This window comes from Colobus angolensis, unplaced genomic scaffold, assembly GCF_000951035.1.
Source record: "Colobus angolensis palliatus isolate OR3802 unplaced genomic scaffold, Cang.pa_1.0 Scaffold19, whole genome shotgun sequence".
NCBI lineage: Eukaryota > Metazoa > Chordata > Mammalia > Primates > Cercopithecidae > Colobus > Colobus angolensis.
In genome coordinates, this window is record NW_012115043.1 from 8,880,836 (window position 1) to 8,903,413 (window position 22,578).

The 22,578-nt window shown below is 43.0% G+C and overlaps 1 protein-coding gene across 1 annotated transcript in view; it reads right to left on the reverse strand.

Annotated features, from left to right (window-relative positions):
- Positions 1-22,578, reverse strand: part of TLN2 (talin 2) — a 284,115-nt gene that overhangs the window by 76,425 nt on the left and 185,112 nt on the right. Inside the window, exons 32-39 of the mRNA XM_011940468.1 lie at positions 18,685-18,778; positions 16,595-16,684; positions 14,585-14,707; positions 13,095-13,238; positions 11,326-11,487; positions 5,221-5,361; positions 4,590-4,771; positions 3,366-3,498 (exon numbers count right to left, since the gene is read on the reverse strand). Of these exons, the coding sequence (XP_011795858.1) occupies positions 3,366-3,498; positions 4,590-4,771; positions 5,221-5,361; positions 11,326-11,487; positions 13,095-13,238; positions 14,585-14,707; positions 16,595-16,684; positions 18,685-18,778 (1,069 nt within the window). The remainder of the gene's footprint in view (positions 1-3,365; positions 3,499-4,589; positions 4,772-5,220; positions 5,362-11,325; positions 11,488-13,094; positions 13,239-14,584; positions 14,708-16,594; positions 16,685-18,684; positions 18,779-22,578) is intronic.

Consider the following 22,578-nt stretch of genomic DNA (forward strand, 5'->3'; position numbering starts at 1 on the left):
AAGAACAGAAAACCAAACACCGCATGTTCTCACTCATAGGTGGGAATTGAACAATGAGATCACTTGGACACAGGAAGGGGAACATCACACACCGGGGCCTGTTGTTGGCGGGGGGCAAGGGGGAGGGGTAGCATTAGGAGATATACCTAATGTAAATGACAAGTTAGTAGGTGCAGCACACCAATGTGGCACATGTATACATATGTATAAAACCTACACTTGGTGCACATGTACGTTAGAACATAAAGTATAATAATAAAAAAAAAAAGAAAATAAAGGTACCACAGGTTTGGATTCTGGTGAGGGCTCTCTGCTTCTAAGGGAGGAGACCACCCCTCATATTGTCTTATGCCCAATTTCTGCCTCCAAGGAAAGAAGAAGTAAAAACCAAAAGCAGAAATGGAATCCACAGTCAGATAGCCCAGCACAGCACCCTAGGCCTGGTAGTTAAAAATCAACCCCTGACCTAACTGTTGCTTGTGTTATCTATAGATTTCAGACATTGTATGGAAAAGCATTGAAAATCCCTGTCCTGTTCTGTTCCGTTCTGATTACCGGTGCATGCGGCCTCCTGTCGATTACCCAGTGCTTGCTCAATCAATCACAACCCTCTCATGTGGGCCCCCTTAGAGTTGTAAGCCCTTAAATCGGACAGGAATTGCTCACTTGGGGACCTTGGTTTTTGGAGACATGGGTCTGCCAATGCTCTCATCTCAATAAAGCCCTTTCCTTCCACAACTCGGTATCTGAGGAGTTCTTGTCTGTGGCTCACTCTGCTACACTTCCAGGATAGTGCCTCCTTGCTGCATCCTCTACAGAAAATGAACACTGTGTCCACACCTGGCAGAAGAACTGGAAAGGGCAAACTCACCATCCTTCAAGCCTTTAATAATATACTAATCCATTTATGAAGATAGAGCCATAGTGGTCTAATCACCTCCAAGAGAGGCCACTTGCTAATACTGTTGCATTGCAAATTAAGTTTCAACATGAATCTTAGAGGAAACACAATCATTCAATCCATAGCAGAAAGTCAATGACACTCTCAGACCATAAGCATACTTTGAGGGGGACAAAGTGAAAACACTGCTCCCCATGTAGGGATCTGTGATCTATCTTTTGAAGTTCACATTAAGTCCTCTTTCTCTTCCTGAGAAAAGCCCACTCACTGTGAACCCTCCGTATTGTTTCAGCTACATAGTTTTTGTAGTCGATAGATTCCATATAAAGATGCTTAAGTTATGAATCCATTTCACTTTCAGTCTTTTCTCCAACTGGACCTTGAGATTCTTATTTCCAGAGACTGTGGCAACTGCTTTTCAGTCCTTGGCAATGTTTTTGCTCAAGGGTGCAGGAGGTGGAGGTAGAGATAGGCTGACATCCTATCCACTCAAGGCCATTGAGTCTCTGTGTCTGGCTAGTTGTATTTTCTACATTCTCTTTAATATTTAAATCAATGTTTTATGACAACATTCTCCCTTCTTGGGGTGGGATAGTAGGTGAAATTAAAATCACCTAAATTTGGTTGGAATTATAATAGAAATGTATTGACATTTGTTCTGACAAATTTGACAAATGTTCTGACATTATTTTTCTGAAATGTGATATTTCCTAATTCATTTGCTATGCTTTTTTCTAAAATATTTTTCAGATTTACAAAACATTTTCCTTTTCACTATAAATAGGAAAAGCTGCTTTCTCCATAATTTTAAAAATTATTTACATCTGAGGTCTTGGCTTAGTGTGGCTGAATGCAACAGAAAGTCTTAGTTTACTCAGTTCATCCTGGGAAGGCTGCCCTTTTAAAGTCTGTAGGGATTGCCTTTAAGAAGTGTCCTGCTCTCAGTATTCATTCTTTGGAGGTTTGATGTTAATTTGGCAGTGTCCATAAAACACTTTCCAGTTCGTGATTTTAACACTTCTTCAAATCTCTGCACTGACTGGGTCCTTTTCAACTTGATATCTTCTGTACTAAGTGCCTTTAATTACATTGAAACATCCAGATTTTCTCTCTTCTTTTACCACTGGTGACATCTGAGCTATACAATTGTTTCATTGCTCTTTCGCTACTTTTTTTTTTTTTTTTTTTTTTTTTAGATGGAGTCTCTGTTGCCCAGGCTGGAGTAAGGGTGGTAGTGCAACCTCGGCTCACTCACTGCAACCTTGCCTCTCAGGTTCAAGTGATTCTCCTGCCTCAGCCTCCCAAGTAGCTGGGATTACAGGTGACTGCCACTGCGCCTGGCTAATTTTTCTATTTTTAGTAGAGATGGGGTTTCACCATGTTGGCCAGGCTGGTCTGGAACTCCTGACCTCAAGTGATCCATTCGCCTCAGCCTCCCAAAGTGCTAGGATTACAGGTGTGAGCCACAGTGCCTGGCCTCATCTTTGCTTCTTGATCTGGGTGCTGGTTGAAAGGCCTGTTCAGTTGGTGATAATTCATCAAGTGGTACACTTATTTGTACTTGTCTGCATGCATATACATACGGACATTAATAACAGATTCAAAAGAATAATTCTAGCATCCCACACAGTTTGAGAAAATTTACTCTTTCTTTTTTTGGAAATAGGAGGGTGAAGGTGGAGCAAAATAGAGAGCTCTATTAATAAAAATGAGCAAGACTAACTCTGGGCCGAAAGCTGATTGTTAAGAATTCAGTGGCAGGAAGATAAACATCAATAAACAGACCATCCATATTTATTAAGCACCTTCTGCATGTCAAGCACTGTGCTTTCAGTAGAGATAGAAGTAAAAGTCAGGAACCTTTGGACAGGTAATAGAAAAAAACTCAAAGGGAAAAAGTAGGAAAATTCCATTCTAAACTTTGGAAAAACAAGCAAGAGAGGGCAAAGTGGCTTTAAATTAATAATAGGATGCCAAAGTCCTCAAATGCTAGATATTGAATAACTTAGGGCAGAATCCTTGATCTCTGAACAGACCCCATGCATTAGTTTAATGCTGAATTCGCCAACTAACTAAAAAGCACACTGATGAAATATGACAACAGAGAATTATTCACAATTTACATACCTAGGTCCACTCTACTGATGGGTTAAAACAAACACGGTACCCACCTAACCCCTAAATTACCTTGATATTGATATTTTCCCTTCCAATTTCAGCCACATTTGAACTTTCCACCCCAGTAACATATATTCCTTCCCTCAAGCCACCCTTCTCTACTTGGCATCTGCCCTACCCTCTCCAAAAAGTTCCCAGATTGGCTCCAGAGAGAATGGCTGTCTAATGATGAAACTCCAGCAACAGAAACATTTTGGACCCACAACCTCTGCCCCTCCAAGTCTGATGCTGAGATTTTTCAACATATCTAGAGGCTGCTAAGCAGGTCCCCAGATTCCCAGCTTACCTCCACAGAGATGTCGTCCCTCGTGGCCAGGCTCTGGCTGACAGCAGCCAGCGAGGCCTGCTCGATGTCCCGGATGCACCGGTTGATGCCATCGATGGAGTAATCACACTCCCTCTGTCCAGGGGCCTTGTCCCTGGAAGGAACAGTGCCAGTTGGACACAGGCTCCATGGGGCTGAAGTCCCACAGCCTGCACCAGCACTGGTGGGCCAGGATCCCTGTCCACTTCCTCCCTGACTCAGTCACCTCCTTTCAGGAGGAATCCCTGACCCTTGGTTGGCAACGTCTCACTGCACAGCCCATGCATTCCTTAATTTAACACTTCAGATAACTCTACTTATTTCTGGTGGAAAGAATATGGTCCTGCCCTCCACCTTAGGCTGATAACAGGCAACTGCAACGGGAGCAATTTGGACTTGGATTCTCTATTCACTGGCTTAAGCACAGGACTCTTATTAAAAAAAAAAAAGTCAGCACCATTTCCAGTGCAAACGTATTATGCTTTCTACATTGCATACTAGTCACAGAGTCCTGGGCTATAGTAGGAATTAAAACATGTAGTGAATTTTTCTTTGCAAGCCATTAAGAAATAAAGTTAACTGTGGTTTTGAGCTTCAAAAGCAACTAGGAAGCAAAATATAATTAAGGAAGATGAATTTCATGCTGTGAGGTATTAACTGGCTAACTTCAGAAATGTTATGTCTATTTGGGGATGTCTTTTTAGGCTCCCACTATCACCAAGGAGGTCAGAGATGCTCAGAGTTACTGCAGGCCCTAGAATATTCTTTGTCTTATTAGCAAACTAACTGCAACCCCGAATCCTGCTAAATAACAATGGTGCTCAATGCCTAAACTCCTAGATACAGACAATGTGGTACAGTGATTAGACAGCCATTGGGCCTTACGGTGACCTTGGGGATATTACCCAAATTTTTCTGCCTAAACTTATTCATCAGTACAATGGAAATAATGACAGTGGTACCTTACAAGACTGTTGTGATGTTCAAATAAAGTAACACAGATAAAACACTTGGAGTAGTATTTGGCATATGTAAGTACTTAAGTTAGCAATTACTATTGTGACCAGTGCTTCTGGCCCCGAAGAGATAAAGAAAAAGATGATAATGATCAACAACATCACTATTAAGTATAAAGCCTGGTGGGCTTATCCTCCTCCTGCCCCGCTGAGATGCAGGCTAGCAGCAACCTCCGGATGGGAAACTGACCTGATAGAAGTGATGAGACCCTTGATGGAGTCGGACACTGTATGGGAATGTCCAGCCAGTACAGACCAGGTGGGTGGGTCTTTGGGGTTGATGGCCAGAGAGCGTGCAGTGCGAATGAGGTACGATGAACTCTCCAGCATGGTCTTGGCTGAAACCAGGATTGGTTCCTGTGCCTGGGAACCCTGAGACCAAACGGCACAGAAATCAAAGTCAGAGTCGAAGATATGAGTGAATGAGGTGGGCCCTGAAAGGTCCTGTTCTTTGCCAAATCACCACCTCGCCCCTTTGAAGGAGACAAAGAGGGCAGGGAACCATGAAGACTGGATTACCCAGGGTCTGCACGGTGGGGACTTAAACCCATGTTTGCCCCTTAACTAGCATTTTTGAGTGTGACACATCCCAAGAATCGCCCCAAACCTAGGCAGTAAGATTGATCTCTACATATACATCATCTCTCAAGAGAGGTGGAGTCACTGTGTTTCACTCACTGTGCACATGCCACGGTGGACAAGAGTAACAGTCGCGGACATGTTGACAGAAAGAGCTTTCGGAGTTTTAACTATTAACTCATTTGGTGCCACACAAAGTTAGCCAAAGACCTTAGTGTTATCTTCCTACAAAAACTCCCTACCTCGGAGCTGATCTGGGCGGGAATGCTGACAAACTCAGGGTTCGAGGCGAACGCTGTCAGGTTCTCCACAGCTTCAATCAAGGGTGCGGTGGCCATGCGACACTTACTGCGGTTGTCTTCAGAGAAATCCCCATCCAGGGCCTGATGGGGCAAAACACAGAGATTCTGCCTGATTGAGAAGCATAAGTTATTCCTGAACCACAGGAATCACCTCTGAGTGAAAGAAGGTGGTTCAATGGGAACACTGAAAATGTTTGGTGACTTCATAACCAATAAATAAGAACTGATTAAAGAGACCCCCGCCATTAAGCAGCAGGGCCCCATTAGCAATTGTGAAGAATTAAAGACAAATGTGTAGTTCACAAGACAACGGCCTCCACAGTCAACGTCCCACTCCCAGGAAGCAGAGACACAGATTTAAACAGCAGCCTGTTCTTCAATGCCCCGTGACCCCCTGCACCAGACCATGCAGCGGAACTACTTTCCTCCTCACTTTTGAGACTAGAATCCTTCGGATCTTCGCCTTCATTTTACTCAGATTAAATCTATTCTCTTCCAAACAATAAACATACTTTATTGTATTTTAAAGCAGTACTTTTAACTTTTTCTAAGTTTTACCTGGATGTTCCCTAACGACTGATGCAGGCAAGGTGGGCATAACTGTCATCATTTGGAAATGAACACAATGGAATCCAATGCGAAGGAATAGACGAGAACTACCCCCAGCCATACAAACAAATCTCAAACGTAATATTTAACAAAACAGGCCACCCACAAATGGGTACCTCTTGTACAACTCCATTAGTACCAAGTGCAAACACAGGTGGCCCTCCTAATCTAGGGTGTGAGAAAAGCAGATAAGACCAAAGAAAGCACAAGGAAAGTTTCTGGATGCCAATAACATTCTGTTTCTTAATCTGGCTAGAGTTATCAAGGTGTGTTCCCCTGGAGAAAATTCACTGAACTCTACACATAATGTGTTTTCTATGTATCTTACGCTTCATAATTAAAAAACAATACAAAACAAAACTAACAGCAGGTAACACAATGGCATTGAGTGATCAGGCCTATTGCTGATTTATGGCTTGGATGGATGAGAATCCAGGAATGTGGCCTGTGATCCATGCCAGACTGCCTCACAAAGGGTTAACACTTTGATGAGGTTCCCAGCCCTGGACTCTACCTCCTCAGGATCAAGACTGTTAGAACCTACAGCCTGTGATCCAATGACAGAAACCCTCCCTCCCAGCAAAAGGCTACCCTTGAAAAGGCAGTTATGCTTGCAGAAGAATGCAAATTTCCTTGTTAAATGACCAATTAAACTTTTAACTTAACCCTTATGAGCAACATATAAAGCCAATTTACACAACTGGGATCAAAAAAACAGGGGCACTGGCATCACCAAGCACAGCAGATCTGAGATGGGAGCATTTCTGTTTTCCAATAAAGCAAGAGGAGGCAGGCACCGTTGGTTTGAAGGCGATTTCTGAATAACAACTACATTCCAATCAAGCCTTGGCAGCTTGGGACAATGATTACATACCCACAATGCTAATATTTTCAGAGGAATTCCCGCAAGCCTGGCTAATTTATTGTTTTTTGCTAATACAGTGCCTGGCTCGCCTTGGCTCATGCCCTTCCCCCACCAGACAGGCCCTGACCCTACCCTCACCTCTCCAGTTCTGCCATTCTTCCAGGCCCGATGGAAACCCTTGCACACCAGCTACTTCTTGCTCACATTTAAACCTCATTTCTTACTACCACTTACATACTTGGTAAATGTTGATTTATGTTGCTGGCACTGGCCAGGTAGAAGTGAACCACCTTGGCACTCTGATCTTGTTGCCCTGTTAATATCGCTCTGAAGTTTGGTAGATCTCTGGAGGTCAGGATTTACCAGACTTCAGGGCAATCTGAGAACACCAGTGCCAGGCAGGGTGGGTGCCCCTCAGCAGGTGCCTGACACAGGTGGACCCAAACATAGGCAAAGGAGTGAAGCAAGCTGATTGCAAGAGTAGACTTTGGAGTGGAAGAAACTCAGGTCCCAGCCCCACCAGTGGATACATGGCTTTCTCCAATCATATCCTTTCAGCTGGGATCACACAACTTCTAGCTTAACAGGAGATGCTCAGCCTTCCCTTGGTGCTGCTCCCCCTTCCTGCTTCTTACCTCTCCATGCTTTTCTCTTCCCCTTTCTGCTCCCACAACCTTTCAGTCTATTGGGAAAAAGGGCAGCCAATCAAGCCACCAACCCTAAGCTGAACTTCTTCAAACTGAAAAGATGACTCTACTCAAGGGAAATCTCAAGGAATGGTTTTCTAATTGTGTAGGTTTCATAGACAGCACTACTAGAATAAAGACGGGGGTTTTTTTGTTTGTTTGGGGCTTTTGTTTTGAGCATAGGCCTTAAAATCATATTAACATATAGCCCATTGCTATTTGCAGGTCAGAGCCTTGAATAACATGAACTAGAATAGCAAGCTACATCAATCATCTTCCATTCTCAAAAAGGACAAGTTACTTCATCCAAAGAAGGCATCCGGCATCAGAAAGGATAGTTTGCACAGGTATTATTTCACTTCTAAACTCTGCTTCCATTGGGCACAGCAGAGCCACTCAAGTAAACTGAATACTCAAAGTTGCCCAATGGTGAAATTTCAAGCATGAGAGCTTCCATGTCACAGAACGTCTGGCATAGCAGCCATAATGATGAAAGGGTAAATTTACTCAGCCATATATCCAGGCCCCACCAGGACAAGAACACTTCCAAACCTGGCGCCTGCTCCAAGTGTTCCCCCTTAGCAAAATACCATGGAGATCTGGAAGAGACAATTTCTGTGTATGCACAAAATCAAAGATTCACGAACTTCGGGGATTAGAGGGGACCCTAAGGACAATTTAAGCTTAAACCCCCAATTCTCCAGACAATAAAACCAGCACCTGGAAAGTGACATGACTTGACAAGGTCACCTTGCTACTCACTGGCATGCCTCAAACAATGATGCGAGCCTCCTGGCTCCCTTCTCTCCTGCTGACCTTAGACAAAGGCAACAGAACAAGGAGTAAAAAGCCCAAGAGCCTTTTTCCTTTTCCTTTTAAAGAAACCACTTTCCCAATCCAAACATAGGGATGACCAAGAAAGCATACTCACGGCCAAGTCAAATTCGATTAAAGAGAGCTGGATCGGGTGTCTGTGGTACACACTGAAAGTGCTTAACTGCAAAAACCCCGAACTTTAACTCTGCTGTGAGGGGCAAGGCCAAACTTCAACTTCTCAGAAAAACAAATGCTGCTGTTGCATAATTTCTACTTGGCACTCAAATGTGAGTGACTGCACATTTAAAATAACATTCCATTCCACACATCTGATTCAAGACTAGGTAATGAGCTGAATGAAGAGAGAAAGGCAGGCAACAGAGTACGTGGTGACTCGGAGACACAGCCGCTGTGGTTAGGGGTGTGCATCTTTCTACCATACCCAGCATTTAGAGCCATCCCTGGCAGAAGGCAGAAACACAGAAATAGATTCTTGTGGAGCCCTGCTCTGGGATTTTAAAGAGTGCCATCAGTAGTGACTGATGCTAATGAGCCACTGCGTGACGTAATCTGCTCCTGCCCCCTCGTGCTTCTCCTGGTGGCTCCCCTCCCTTCTTCATGACTATAAGGGTGTGGCAGTTGGGATTTAGGCTTGGGCACATCCTCACAGTTCAAAGAAAAAACAGCACTAACCAGCACATAAAACTTAAGAGTAATATGCAGCTATGAGGGCAGCTGTCTTAAGCACTTAGGGAATTAAATATTCATTTGTTTTTCTGTTTGAGAGAATACATAACCATTCCTTCAAACAGGAAAATGTTCGGTATATAGTACCATGTGCTACAGTGAAACGACCTTTACCACTTTCCTGTTAGTAAATTAAAAGCAAAGCTCATGGCTTCCAGCAAACCCTGCCACGCGATGGGAATTGAAAAACCAGGCCCATTTCCACACGCTGAGGGGCAACATGCTCATTTCTGTTCCTCTTGCATTGCTCCTCGTTCCCAGGGTGCTCCAGGAGACAGAGGCCTTTATCTTTTCCACGTTACAACCCTCCGACATTCCTCCTCTGATGTTCTGTACAGGCCTATCTTTTAGGCCATCACAAGAGCTCATTTGCTGCAGGGAATTGCAAAGAGGGTTTGACACTGTGAGGAGAATCTGAAAAGAACATGAGATCTTAACGGAGATGCTTTATATAGAGATAGGTCAGGATTTAAAACCGAAGAGAAGGCAGACAAGAAAGGGCTCCAGGAATTTCTACAGAATAAAGAGTGTCTTTCCTTTTTTTTTACTCCATTGGTCCATCTAAATATAATGTTTTTTAACAACCAGAAAATGATTGATTTTAACTGAGACAAGCTCATTACACAGCAACCAACGACGTCACTGCTGTCAACTCTATTGCTCTTTCCACCCTCACCTCCCCAAACTCACATACAAGCCCTGCAAACACAGCAAGATCTTTCTTCCCAGGCTGGAGAGATGACTTTGTCTCTCCATCCCAAGAGGTGAACAGCACGCCAGGGCTGAAAGCAGGGGCTCTGGGGCCTGGATTTGAATTCTGCCCCACCACTTCCTGGCTGGGTTACCTTGGTAAAGTTACTTAACCTCTCTGTGCCTCAGGTTCCCACCTGTAAAATGGGGTAAGCACAGGGTGGTTGTATGGAGTGAATGAGTAACATACCCAAAGCACCAAATAAACGTTTTTAAATGTCAGCTTTATTACTTCCTAATGACTGTGAACTATGATGGTAATTCAGGTAAGCTGCCGCCAGGATCATGGGGCACCTGGACACTGGCTTTATTCATTTTCAGCCGAGCTTACTCTTGCCTTCAAATAGGGAGGGGTTTTTGTTTGCTCATTTCTTTAAAAAGACTCTTTGTTTCAATAGCTAAGAAGCTGCTGACGGGGGTGCGAGCCCCATGTGCTGACCGTCAGCTTCCAGCTGGTGCTGGGCTGGGTATTCTCTCTTTTTGTCTCTGCTTGGTCATCCTGTTGACTAATTTCTGCATACAATTGCACTGGTTTTTTGTCGTCAAAATAAAGTGAGGTGTGCAGTGTCCTATCTTCTGGAGAGAACAGGGAAAACTTCTCTTACCCTAGGACTTGTCCCAGCAGTAAAGCCAACCCTCCCATCTGAATGAATACAAAACCCTGAAGTAAAAAGTGTTAACTCCTTCAATGCCTTTCCCTTCAGCGGTGTCCAGGGTTTAAGAACTGGTATCCTGCCTCCCATGACAATGCTCCTTTGAAGGCTGGGGCTGTGGAGGGAGCTGGGGAGATGGTGCTGGGCCTTCTGCCTGTGGTCTGTTGTCCAGGCTGTGGCTGTGTTCCCACAGGTCAGCTGCCTGCTGCCTGCTTGGTCCTGGCTGAGGGCAGACTGTGTTTGTGGCTTCATCACCCATCTACAAGTACTACGGCCTAGTGATTCCCACTTGCTTCTTGCAAGTGAACCCTGCCTGCCCGCCACATCCCCATATACCTTAATGCAAAGGTGAATTTGCTACGAACACTAGAGGCTCTATTTTGAAAAGCTGACGCTCCACTTAAAAAATTCAAACAGCTATAAACAGAATTAATATCACAGGGACGATGAGAATGTTTTAAGTGATTTTTCCACAATTTCCCATTCCCTTTTCCTTCCACCTACTCTCTTGGTCCAGATATATCCAGCAACAATGGGAGAGCCCTCTACCAGCCCACCCAAAAACGCCAGAAGTAAACATATCGTTTAAGTAAAATCAGAGTATTTGCTACACAAGCATAGCGCTAACAGAGGCCCTATAACCAATCCTTTCCCATCAGAGTTCTGTCCCTAAGCTCCTCATCTACAGAATTCGGGGAGGCCTCCTTCCCCACCAGCTAAAAGGTTAGCAGAGGGCAAGGCTGTTGGTTTTTCATGAATAGTATCTCCATTAGTAAGGGATGCCTCTTCAGTGACATAAACCGTAAGACTGAATTAGAAGTTAAGCTTCACTAGACAAGGAGAGGAGCGGAGCTTAAATCTTGTTCCCCTTCCTGCTCCGGAACAGGAGGTGAATAAGGCCTGTAATCCAGCTACCTACCTTGATGGTCTTCACCAGGTTGGCAGTGCTGTTGGCGACTTCCTTGGCTGACTGGACAAAGTGCCTCTTGGCTACTGGGTTGGCCGTCTTGGATGAGGCGATGCGGCAGGCATTGCACAAGGCTGACGTGTGCTTGGCAACAATTGTGGCAGCTGACAGGACCTACAAAGCATGGAGCTAGGTTGGGGGTACCCCGTGCTACAGTGCAGAGGGGTCCACCCTGGTCCTCGGCCCTGGGTTCCTGTTCAACTCACATGGTCAGAGCCTATGGAATTACAAGCATGTCTAGTTCTGCCACCCTCAAAGTCACTCCAAGAAAGAGGAGGGCAAGAAATCTTAAGCAAAGATAATAAAGAAAGAACAAGAAAAAAGGAGGTGCTGACATAGTGGTGGGATAGGCCGAGCCCCACATAGTCTTAAAGGAGATGTCATCAGTTAGCCTTTGGAATCCCACATAGGAGGTCCAGAGTGTAGAATCTAGACCAAGGTTTACACATACACAATTTTAAGTTTTCCAGTAGTCACTTTAAAGTAAGTAGAGAAACAAGAGAAATTAATGAAATAATTTCTTCTATTTAACTTATCCAAAAATTTCATCATATAATCAATTTAAAAATATTATTGAGATTTTATCATCTTTTTTCATACCAAGGCTTTGAAATTCAGGATGCACTGCATATTCACAACCATCGCAATTCGGACTAGTTCCATTTCAGGTGCTTAACAGCCACATGTAGCCAGTGGCCATCAGACTGTAGAGCCCAGATCCAGATGAGAAAAATACTTATCAAGGTGCAACAGCTCCCTTATCATCCATGAGAGAGCTGCTGACACCTACTGAGGTGTCTGGCTCAGGAAGTTCCACAGGCTCCACCCCGCCAGCCTCAACTCATTTGCTCTCCTGAATCCACCTGTTCTGCTTTGCTGAGGCTGGTAACACCCCTTCGGCCTTGCTGGATGGGTAAGGACGCCCAGACACACCAGCTCTCAGGGCTGCTTTAGGTCCACATGGTCCTTGTGTTTCCTTCTTTGTTCAGGTCCTTCTCCCGCCTCAAGAATGTGGGCCCCAGGTTGATGGTGGACATGTCACTAACAAGACTGCCTCCGCCACCCCCATTCCAGCCACTTCTCCTTCCTTTTGGTATACACTGTTTTAATAAGTGACCAGGACCCCATGCTACTCAGGTATGAGACATGTTATGGAATGTCACATGTACTGGCTCTTCATCAAATGGCACTCTGGCTTCTTTCTGTGCTGCAGATTCTACCCAACTTTGAGGCCTGGTTCAGTGCCGTCACTTCTGGGAAGTGACCCCTGACAGCCCCCTTGGAGAATTAATCACACCTTTCTTTGCACATCCCTGGCACTGTCATCATGCCCGGGTCATTGCATTTTCCAAACTTTGCCCAACACACTAAGAGCCAAGGGGTAGAAAATGGAGCCCTGCACACATTGACCCCTTACAGCTAAGCACAGAACAAGCCCTTAACGCATGTCCCCTGAAGTGAAGACTCCTTGTGAATCTCACTGTGATTACTTCACTCCTTTTGTCTTCTGGCACCCCATTTCAAGGCACTTACAAATTTCCAGATCCATCATATGTTGCAATATTTGTCCCCACCCAAGTCATTATCTATAGTGCTGGCATTTAGCTACCTTTGCAAGCTCTGAAAGAACAAGATTCTTTACTAATTTCTCATAGTCTCCCACAACCTACCTAGAGGAGCTGCTTAAGGGTTTGAAATCTTACATCCTCCCCAATAGTTACCTGTGATGGGCTGCTGCCAGGGTCCACCAAGTTCTGGCATGCCATCTGGATGGCCTGGTTAGCCCTGGCAAACTGGATGGGGTCCACTAGGCCCTGGTGGCCTGCCTGGCTGTTTGGATCAGAGATGCCAACCAAGTATGCAGCCTAGAAAGGGAAGAGAAAAACCACAGCTCAGGCTCCATGCTCCCAGGTGAGCCTGTCGGGGATGATGGTCCGCACTATATATGCTGCTGTCACACTCAGGCACTCCTTAGTTCAAACTGGTCAAGGTCATCTCATCCCGTTCACCAATAAGGGTGTAGTAACAAACAGGTTTATGCCAGCTTGACATGCCGGCAGGAGTTTATCACAAGCTTATGGAACAAAGTCTCCTTGTTCTTAGGAGAGAGCCTCAAGAAATTCTTCTTTGGGGGCAAGGATAAGGATGGACGCAGCCCTGACTACTCTGGCAGCTGTCTTGTGATCATGAGGCTGCCCAGCCTCAGAATGAAGCTGACTCTTTGGCTGGCAGACAGGAGAGGCAGAAAACAGTGGGTGCATGCAGATCAATGGCGTGGAGCTGCTGGGTCAGCCAACTTTGGAGCCTGCCCTGTCCTAGGGTTCCTCATCTCATAGCTTACCGAAGCATGTCCTTATTGCTTAGGTCAGTATTTTCAATAGCAGAAGGGATCTTAATTTTGTAATTGAGTAAGATGGCCCAGAAAAAAACAACAACAAAAAAGACAGCATTTGGTTCCCAAGAGGACAAGAGGGCACAAAGGAAGGTCTTCTCTTTGCAATTCCGTTTAGATGTGTCAGCCAAATAAAAGAGAAAAAATGAATCTGTGCACAGGAATTTTATCTTATTTCATTTCCCCTGAGATCTGAGGGGAAGGATGAAGGCAGAAAATTTCATCCCCTAAACTAGTAATGTTTCTCTGTGGTTCAGTAAAATCTTCTAAGTTCAAGGTAATTGTCAAATGATGAACCCATTAAAGTAGATGCTGACATCTTTGAAGCTTCTGTCACAGGAAGTCAATCATCATTGAAAATATATAGGATAGTCAAAGAAGGGCAAGGAATGTGCCATATCATTTCTTTGCACGATGGCATCTAATTTTTTTCTCTCTCTGATCCTAAAAAGAGCATGATGTAACAGTTTTGCATTTCTAAAGCCTCAGCAAATTTAAATTATTTAGTGCTTATTTTTCTACCCCAAACAACTTATCTATAATAAAAACTTTTAAAACGATTGAAAAGTTGGCCTCTGAACCTATATGCTGGGTCTGTACTGAGTCTCACCATGCTCCCCAGCCTGGCGCATGGCTGCTTGGCTCCTGGGGGGTAACTGGCTCATGTTTTGTGTAAATGCCCCAGCCAGCACAGAAGCCACTGTCTTTCCCATGGTTTCTGTGGTGGTACTTGGAGAAAGAGGTGCAGCTGGAGTTCCCCCGCACCTCCCACAGGGATCTGGCACAGGGCACATGGCTGTATCAGGACCAGCCCCCTACCTGGGCTGCGGCCTCTGTCAGTCCACAGAGAGCCTTGGATGCAATCCCCACACATTCCCCAAAGGCAGGGAGGTCCCCGGTCTTGGCATTCTGTGAAATCCCTGCCATCGATTCACCCAGAACCTGCAAAACAAACAGCCAGCAACATTCTCTATCCAGCATTGCCTCAAACCAAGGGGTAAAGGAGGCTACACTCCAACTTTAACATTCAAGGCAACTTAATTTGGAACATTTGACACTTTCTCCTTTATTTGTATTAAGAAGAGATGGAAGAGAATTACATCATTTCCATTCCACAAAGAGATATGTACAATGAAAGTATAACCCCAAAGTTATCTATATTCCAAGGAGTTACAGTTAATGTACACAGACAATATAGTAGAGTCTATAAAAGGCAACTCATAGATGAATGGTCTAAACTGAGAACCAGTTCCGAGAATATAAAAATCATATCCACCGAGCTGTGAGGTCATAAACAGAAAGCAGGAGACTCGCCCTTCCAGATATCATTTGTCTAGTTACTGACAATAAAATTTAAATACAGATCTTTGTTAAGTATGTTTCCTGAAAACTATAAGAATTTTGCCTTATTTTGAAAATCGCTGGTATGGTGTATTCTTTCTTCAGAGATCTTTACAATAACAGCTAAAAGAGATTTTAGTGTTCAGAATCCAACCTAGAGTGATCACGCATCCTGTACAAGGTCACAGTGAAGGTCACATGGGCAGGTACAGGGTGCACGATGCGAATCTGATGTTCCCTCACTATGTCCCAGGAGGGCTGGTCATATTTTCCTGGGCAACAATGATGGAACTGAAGGATGTCTTACCCTTTGGAGAGACTATGGTATTGCCAGGTCTAGAACCCAAAGCAGAGACCATTTGTCAATAAGCCATCTTGGAAGGGAATAAATTTCCTAAAATTTCTTAGATATACAAATTAATCCAGTTTACATAAGGACTTGCAAAAAAAAAAAAAGAAGGTAGAGGGTAGTTTTATGTACACTATTTCTCCCTCCCTCCTAAGCTCACATTCCTCTTTAAGAAGGAACCATTTCTTTAGATATGAGTGTGTACACATCCTTCCCTTAGACAATCATAATTCCATAAAAGGTACTGGATGAGGATATTCTAGTTTTAGCCTAAATCAAACTGAGTCCTTCTGACACTACCAATACAGATGCTTCCCTGCTAGAATAAAAGTAACCATGTTCCAGCTACAAAGCCAGATTGCAACAACTCGACATCCATTCATCTCCCTCACATTTCATTTTCACCTTCTGATGAAGGTGAAATTTTCACATTCTCAAAAGACATTGGTATGATTACTACAGAGGAGTGTTTCTCAACAGTTTGTTTGTTTGTTTTTCATTATTGTTCCACTAAGGAGCCATTACAATTTTTTTTTTCCTAATCAAATACCAAAGAACAAGATGTTGTTGAGTAAGGTTAAGATAGGAGCAGGGTAACAAGCCATTATATTCTCTTAAATTTTTTCAACACCTCTCCAACGTCCTACCAAAACAAAGCAGTTTCACCCTCCTTGAGAATGCATGCCATGAACAGATTGCAAAAGAACACACAGGAGGATCCCATGTAAGTCAAGTCACTGAAGGACTTTCCAAATCAGTCCCAGTGTAGAAAACACACGATTTGACTCACAATAAGACCCAGTTGTGAAAAAAGAGAGGAAAGGGTTCTCAAAGTATGGTTCCTGGACCACAGGGGCAGGACCTGGGAGATAGTCAGAAATGTAGAATCTCGGCTTCATCTCACATCTACTGAAACAGAAACTTGGGGGTAGGCAATCTGTATTTAACAAGCCCTCCAGGTGATTCTGATGCACCCTCAAGTTTGAGGAGCTCCTGAGCAAAGGGCTCCACAAGGCTTCATGCTGCATGCGGCTAGCCCTGCAGACCAGCCATGGGCAGATGCACATAAGGCACGTCTAAACTTCTCCCCACTTTGACGAGCAATGCTAACTTCTGACTTATGGTACAGACAGTCTTACCTTCGAGTTTTCCATCACACTCTCAATGCAGTCAAAGTAGGAGAGGTCACTAACAGGTTCATTAGGATTGTCCAACATCCCCTTCACAGTCTGCAGAAGAAGAACACAACATAAAAAGCAAGCAAACGTCATATAGCAAGAGAAATGCAACATCAACTACCAACTGTCAACTTTCCCTCCATATATAAGTTTCTGGTCATAATCACTTTTACTCAGATTTTTGAGAATTTAGATAATGACATCATGACTTCAGATTTCCTCTTAGCAACACAATGCTCATTATAGGGGAGCGGGTCTCCGGTTAGCTTTGCCAGAGATGAGAATCTCTTGTTTTCAGTTTTTAAGGAGAAGAAACAAGGTAAACACAGAAGGATGGCATTTAAAACAGATTAGAACATTACTATAAGGCAATGCATGCATGGTCAATTAGCACAATTTCTCTGCAGGATAATTCTAAGGAGTTTAAATTTCAAAAGGCCATTCATTCATTTCTTCATGACTAGTAAGAACCCTCAGTTTTTCCAATTTTGGAACATTTTAATAGGAAGGCATGAAAGAAGGTAATTCCCCCAAACTGCCTATTGCGATGGTTCATTTGTTTTTAATTTAAACAGTATAGAAAATATTTATTGTTGTTTAGGTCCTCACCGAGGAAATAAATGGGTATAGGGGCCTGGCTCTCTGTCTCTAAGCCACGGAAAACCATAGCTAGCTCAGTCATGGCACTGTAATGACCTTTGATCACCACTTGTAAGGGACTTTTCCTGGGGATGCAGCCATTTATCCTCCTCCCCAGGGAGCGAGAATGTACATTAGGACCCAGCAATCTTTGGGACACAGCCAACAAAAAGACAGTCATTTGAGTTACAAAGGCTGGTGGGGGGCTGGGAGATAAGGAAGGGGAACTGCTGAGCTGTTAAAAATGAGAGGGAAAGAGGGCAGTGTAAGGAATGAGCTCATTTCATTCAAGAACCTCCTCCCACTCCTTGGATAATCAAAATTGTTTTAGTAACAGCAATCATAAAGTAGTTATATTTTTCAAACAAGGATATCAATAAGGGACAGAGTATTGGCACCTAGGCCAACAGAGCTCATTTAGATCAATAGCCTACTTATTTATATTTGCAAATGTGAACAGAGCAGAATAGGGTAGTAATTCAGCCAATGTAAGAAACATTCTCAACTGTTTTCAGAAGGCTTCGGTCCTGTGATAACAATCCCCTTCTCACTTCCAGCTGCGCACAATGGCCTAGTGCCAATACCAGGGCCTCAATCAAATGCTTCAGGAGCTGCAGTGGGTATCCCCACCATGCCAGACCCCTGCTGATTTACCCAGAAATAGAAGGTACCTTGGGACAATCAACCCACATCTACTGAGATACCCATCTGGCACCTCAATATAACCTGCATTGGTTAGGACTGCAGGTTAGGACATGCAAGTAGGTACACTGATTTTATGTTTACCCACACACACATTCTATGGGGATACGTAACTTTTCAAGCATAAGTAACATGAGTATGAGTATAAAATGAAAAGCGCCCACACTGTGTTCTGGGCCCTTAGGGGACCCACAGCCACCTTGACTGTGTAAGTAGTATTAGTCCTAGGATTCCCCTTACATATCCCCTATATGGTACAGATACAATATATGGGAAAATCATTTTTACTCAAAAGCACACCTATCCCAGCCTCTAGCTCTCTCCCCATTGTTCCAGAACAATCTCTCCAATATTTTTTAGGTAAAAATTGCTGATCTTCAGCCTACACCCAACATCACAGGCCTCTTCCTGTTTGAAATAAAGAATCCTTTAACAAAATACATCTCCTCCTGCTGGAAAAATGAGAAGCAGGAACGATAATCCCAACTAAATGTAGTTTATCTTCAGTTTCTTTCCACTTGGATTGGAACTTTGGCCTTAACAGCCTCCGAGGAAAGCTAAAAGGCAAGGACAAAGAAGAGAAAACTAGCCCTATAGGGAAAGAACAGACACAGACAAAGACAGACAGACACAAAGACAGACAGACACACAGACACAGACACTCCCTCTCTCAAGTCCTCAGCAGCCTTCCCAGGGACCCAGAGACCTACCTCGAGCTCCCGCAGGGCATTATCGCACTCTTTCTGGCCCGGGGCTTGTTGGGTACACAGAGTGATGAGTTGATTGATGCTCTCTGTCACAGCTCTGTGACAGAAACAGAATTTTTTTTTTTTAAAGATCAACAGTAATTTCCCCTACAATGCTTTGCAGGCTCACCAGAAATACAATTAATTCACTATTTCGGCTCGGGTCCCCAGGAGAACTCTTCCACAGAGGCTCTATACAACCAAAAATAAACCATACCCAGGGAAGACAGAGAAACCCTACCTTGCCTCTGATAATTCATTTGTTAGACCTGGAAGGGGTCCTAATACAGTTGACCTTTGAACAACATGGGTTTGCACTGTGCAAATCTGCTTATAGGTGGGTTTTTTTTTTTCCAGTAAAAGTCACACCAGTGTGTCTACCTCTCTCTCCTTTCTCCCCTTCCAACCCTTCCACCTCTGCCACCTCTCAGACAGCAAGACGAACCCCTCTTACTCCGCTGCCTACTCAATGTGACAGGGATGAGGATGAAGACCTTTATGATGATCCACTTCCACTTAGTGAAAAGTACATTTTCTCCTCCTTATCATTTTGTTAGTAGCTCAACTTATGGCAAGAATACAGTACATAATACATTAACATACAACATACAAACTATGTGTTAACTGTTTATGGTATCAGCAAGGCTTCCAGTCAACAGTAGGCTGTTGGTAAAGTTTAGGGAAGTAAAAGCTATACACGAATTTTTGACTGTGCAGGGGTCAGTGCCCCTAACCTTTGCATTGGTCAAGGGTCAACTGTAGTTCTCCTAAGAGAGCTAATACATTCATAAGAAAGAATTTGCAACAAGCAAATAGACCATATTAGCACTATTTAAGACCCTTAATTAGCAGCCCCCAAGGAACAAGACAACCTGAACAATTTGGAATATTTTGTACATTTTTTAACACATAGACATAAAGTGAACTGTGCCTATGATTTTAAAATTTCTTCCTTCCATTAAATTCTATGTGATTGACTGGTTCCTAAAAGCGACCACAAAATTATTCATTAAAATAGCTATTTTCTTTGTTAACATTAACAGAAATAAACTAGGGACTCTTACATGACTTTACTTGTTTCTATTCTTAGAACGTAAGAGGTAGCCCAGATTTTTCTACATTGACAAGTACTCTGTCCCTCCTGGGTAGCCCCTGTTTAATTTGTCTGAGCTAATGACATGGATAATTTTGAAAGTCATGGCCATTGGTACTTAACTTTTTATAAAGTATAAGATATGGGTCATAGTTCTTTTAAAAATTGTTTTGCATATGTAAGCCCAATAGTTCCAGCCCCATTTGTTGAAAAAGACAATCTTTTCCCCATTGATGTGTGTTGCACTGATCTACATGGTCAACGTTTTGTCAATACCACACTGTTTTAATGACTAGCTTTATACTAAGTCTTAAAATTGAAAACTCATGCATTTTATAAATGAAAAATCTGAGATACATCCCAAAAAGGATGCTACAAATAAGCAGTAGAAATAAGACTTAAACTCAAGCCTTTCTAACTCCAAAACCAAATACATAGTTCTTTTCTGCAGTGTCATAACTGGTCCACACTTCTGGCAGGGCCCCGAATTCTACTCAGTTTCTAACCACTGCAGCTTTGGCAAGTTAAACAAAAATAAAATAGGCACATATTGCTGTTAATCACCAACACTAATATAAAAGATGCTTCATTTTATTAGTTAAATTGGCTTTGCAGCTTCCCACAGAATATCAAATTAGACAGAAAATGATGTTGCCAATGTACAAAAGCAAGCGGCTTAATTATTTGATGAGGAGATACTGCTTTCAATTTTAAATTGAGTTAGGGTGATAGGAAAAATTCTAAAATACTTTTTGTAAGATTGACTCTGGTGATTCATTTATTTGGGGACCACTATTTAATTAAGGCGTCACTGGGAAGCACTGTGCTCTCCATGGTGCAAAGCAAAACAAGAATAAGGAGACAGCCGGACAATCCCTAGTTCCAAGGACTGTGGAGGGGTGTAGTCCTCAATGTGCGCATTTAAAGTATCCCCTGGGGAGAACAGCACCCTGTTCTACGTGGTGGTGGCTTTGAAACACACTTCTGAGATAGGCTGGCATATATCAACATCGTAATGGCATGATCGTTTGGTGCCATTTCCACATATCACAGAAGCTTTCTATTTAGCTTAATTCTCTCTGTGTTTCCTGTTCATCTGTGTTTTTAAAAAACCATGTTACTATATAAAAGTTTCTTCCATTAAAAACTAAGTGTTTATAACTGGTGAATTCAGAGGATATACAGCTGTAGGAAAGCTGCCAGTTTTCCTCATCTCTTAAATTTTTCTGTAGATGTAAAGTTTTTTCAAATAAAAACTTGGGACAAAAACCAACAGACTAAGGGTTTGTGGTTGGGTAATCCACAAAAGTCACAGCCCAGTATCACGTGTCTAAGTGAGATGCTTGGGTAATACTGATCCAAAACTAAGAAGCATTATTTAGCTATCACAAATTCCCATAACTCATTTTACAGTCGGGATTAAACAGCTAAATAAGTGCTAAGTGGTCCAGAGGCAAACGGTTATGTAAATTTGACAATGAAAAATAATATTTATGTTTTAAACACCAGCAGTTATTTATGAGCAGAGAATATAGAGGAACCCAAATATGCAACAATAAAGGATTAAATAAATATACAGCACACAACAGAATCCTGGGGACCCATTAAAAGTCAGTGGTGTAGCATATTACTAATGTCACAAATGAATATATGTGTTACATGATTAAGGAAAATAAAATTTACAAAATAGCATAAGTAGAATGGGCCTACCACTCTAAAAATAAACATATATATGCATAGAAAATGATGGAATGACATACATTAAAATGTGAAGCGACTTTATGTTATTTTGAAAGAAAAACTTTCAATAAATCTACCCCCCATTAGAAATTAAACAATTTACATTATCATAAGAAATATGGCCTAAATTAGAAGGGTCTCTGTTCTTTGTAAATCCAAATAGGTCTGAAGTATAGTTACTTTTATTTTTTTTTTACAATCTTTTTTAATGATCAAAGCTACATAAGTTCATTTTGAAAAATACAAAAAAGCGAAATAACCATAATGCTACCTTCCAGAAACAGTGTTTTCATCTAGGCTTATCTATCTACTCTCAGTTTCTAAAAAATTGGGATCTACAACTTCAGTGGTTAAAAAGGGTTAAGGTAAAAAATTATTTAGTGTTCAGAGATGCTGAATTGATTCAAATGAAGTGTGAGAGCTCTGGCTGGAAGTTTCAAGTAGATACAGAATTGGGGAGGAGTGTGAGAAGAATCAGCCGCTTTGTGCTTTTGATTACCTATTTGCACAAGTCACCCAGTCAGGAGCTTAGAGGGTAAAAAGCAGCAGCAGACATCTCACTTCCTGCCTCCAGGGAAGAGGCACCTGGGAAAGGAGGAAAGAGCAAATCGAAATTGACCTAGCTGTATTCCCAGGGTCCTGTTATGTCAAGGCACAGATATTAAAAAATAATCTAGGCTAGGCGCAGTGGCTCACGCCTAGAATCCTAGCACTTTGGGAGGCCGAGGCGGGTGGATCACTAGGTCAGGAGTTTGAGACCAGCCTGGCCAACACGGTAAAACCCCATCTCTACTAAAAATACAAAAATTAGAGGCCGGGCGTGGTGGCTCATGCCTGTAATCCCAGCACTTTGGGAGGACAAGGCAGGTAGATCTTGAGGTCTCGAGTTCAAGACCAGACTGGCCAAGATGGTGAAACCCCATCTCTACTAAAGATACAAAAAATTAGCCAGGCGTGGTGGCAGGCGTCTGTAATCCCAGCTACTCAGGAGACTGAGGCAGGAGAATTGCTTGAACTCGGAGGGC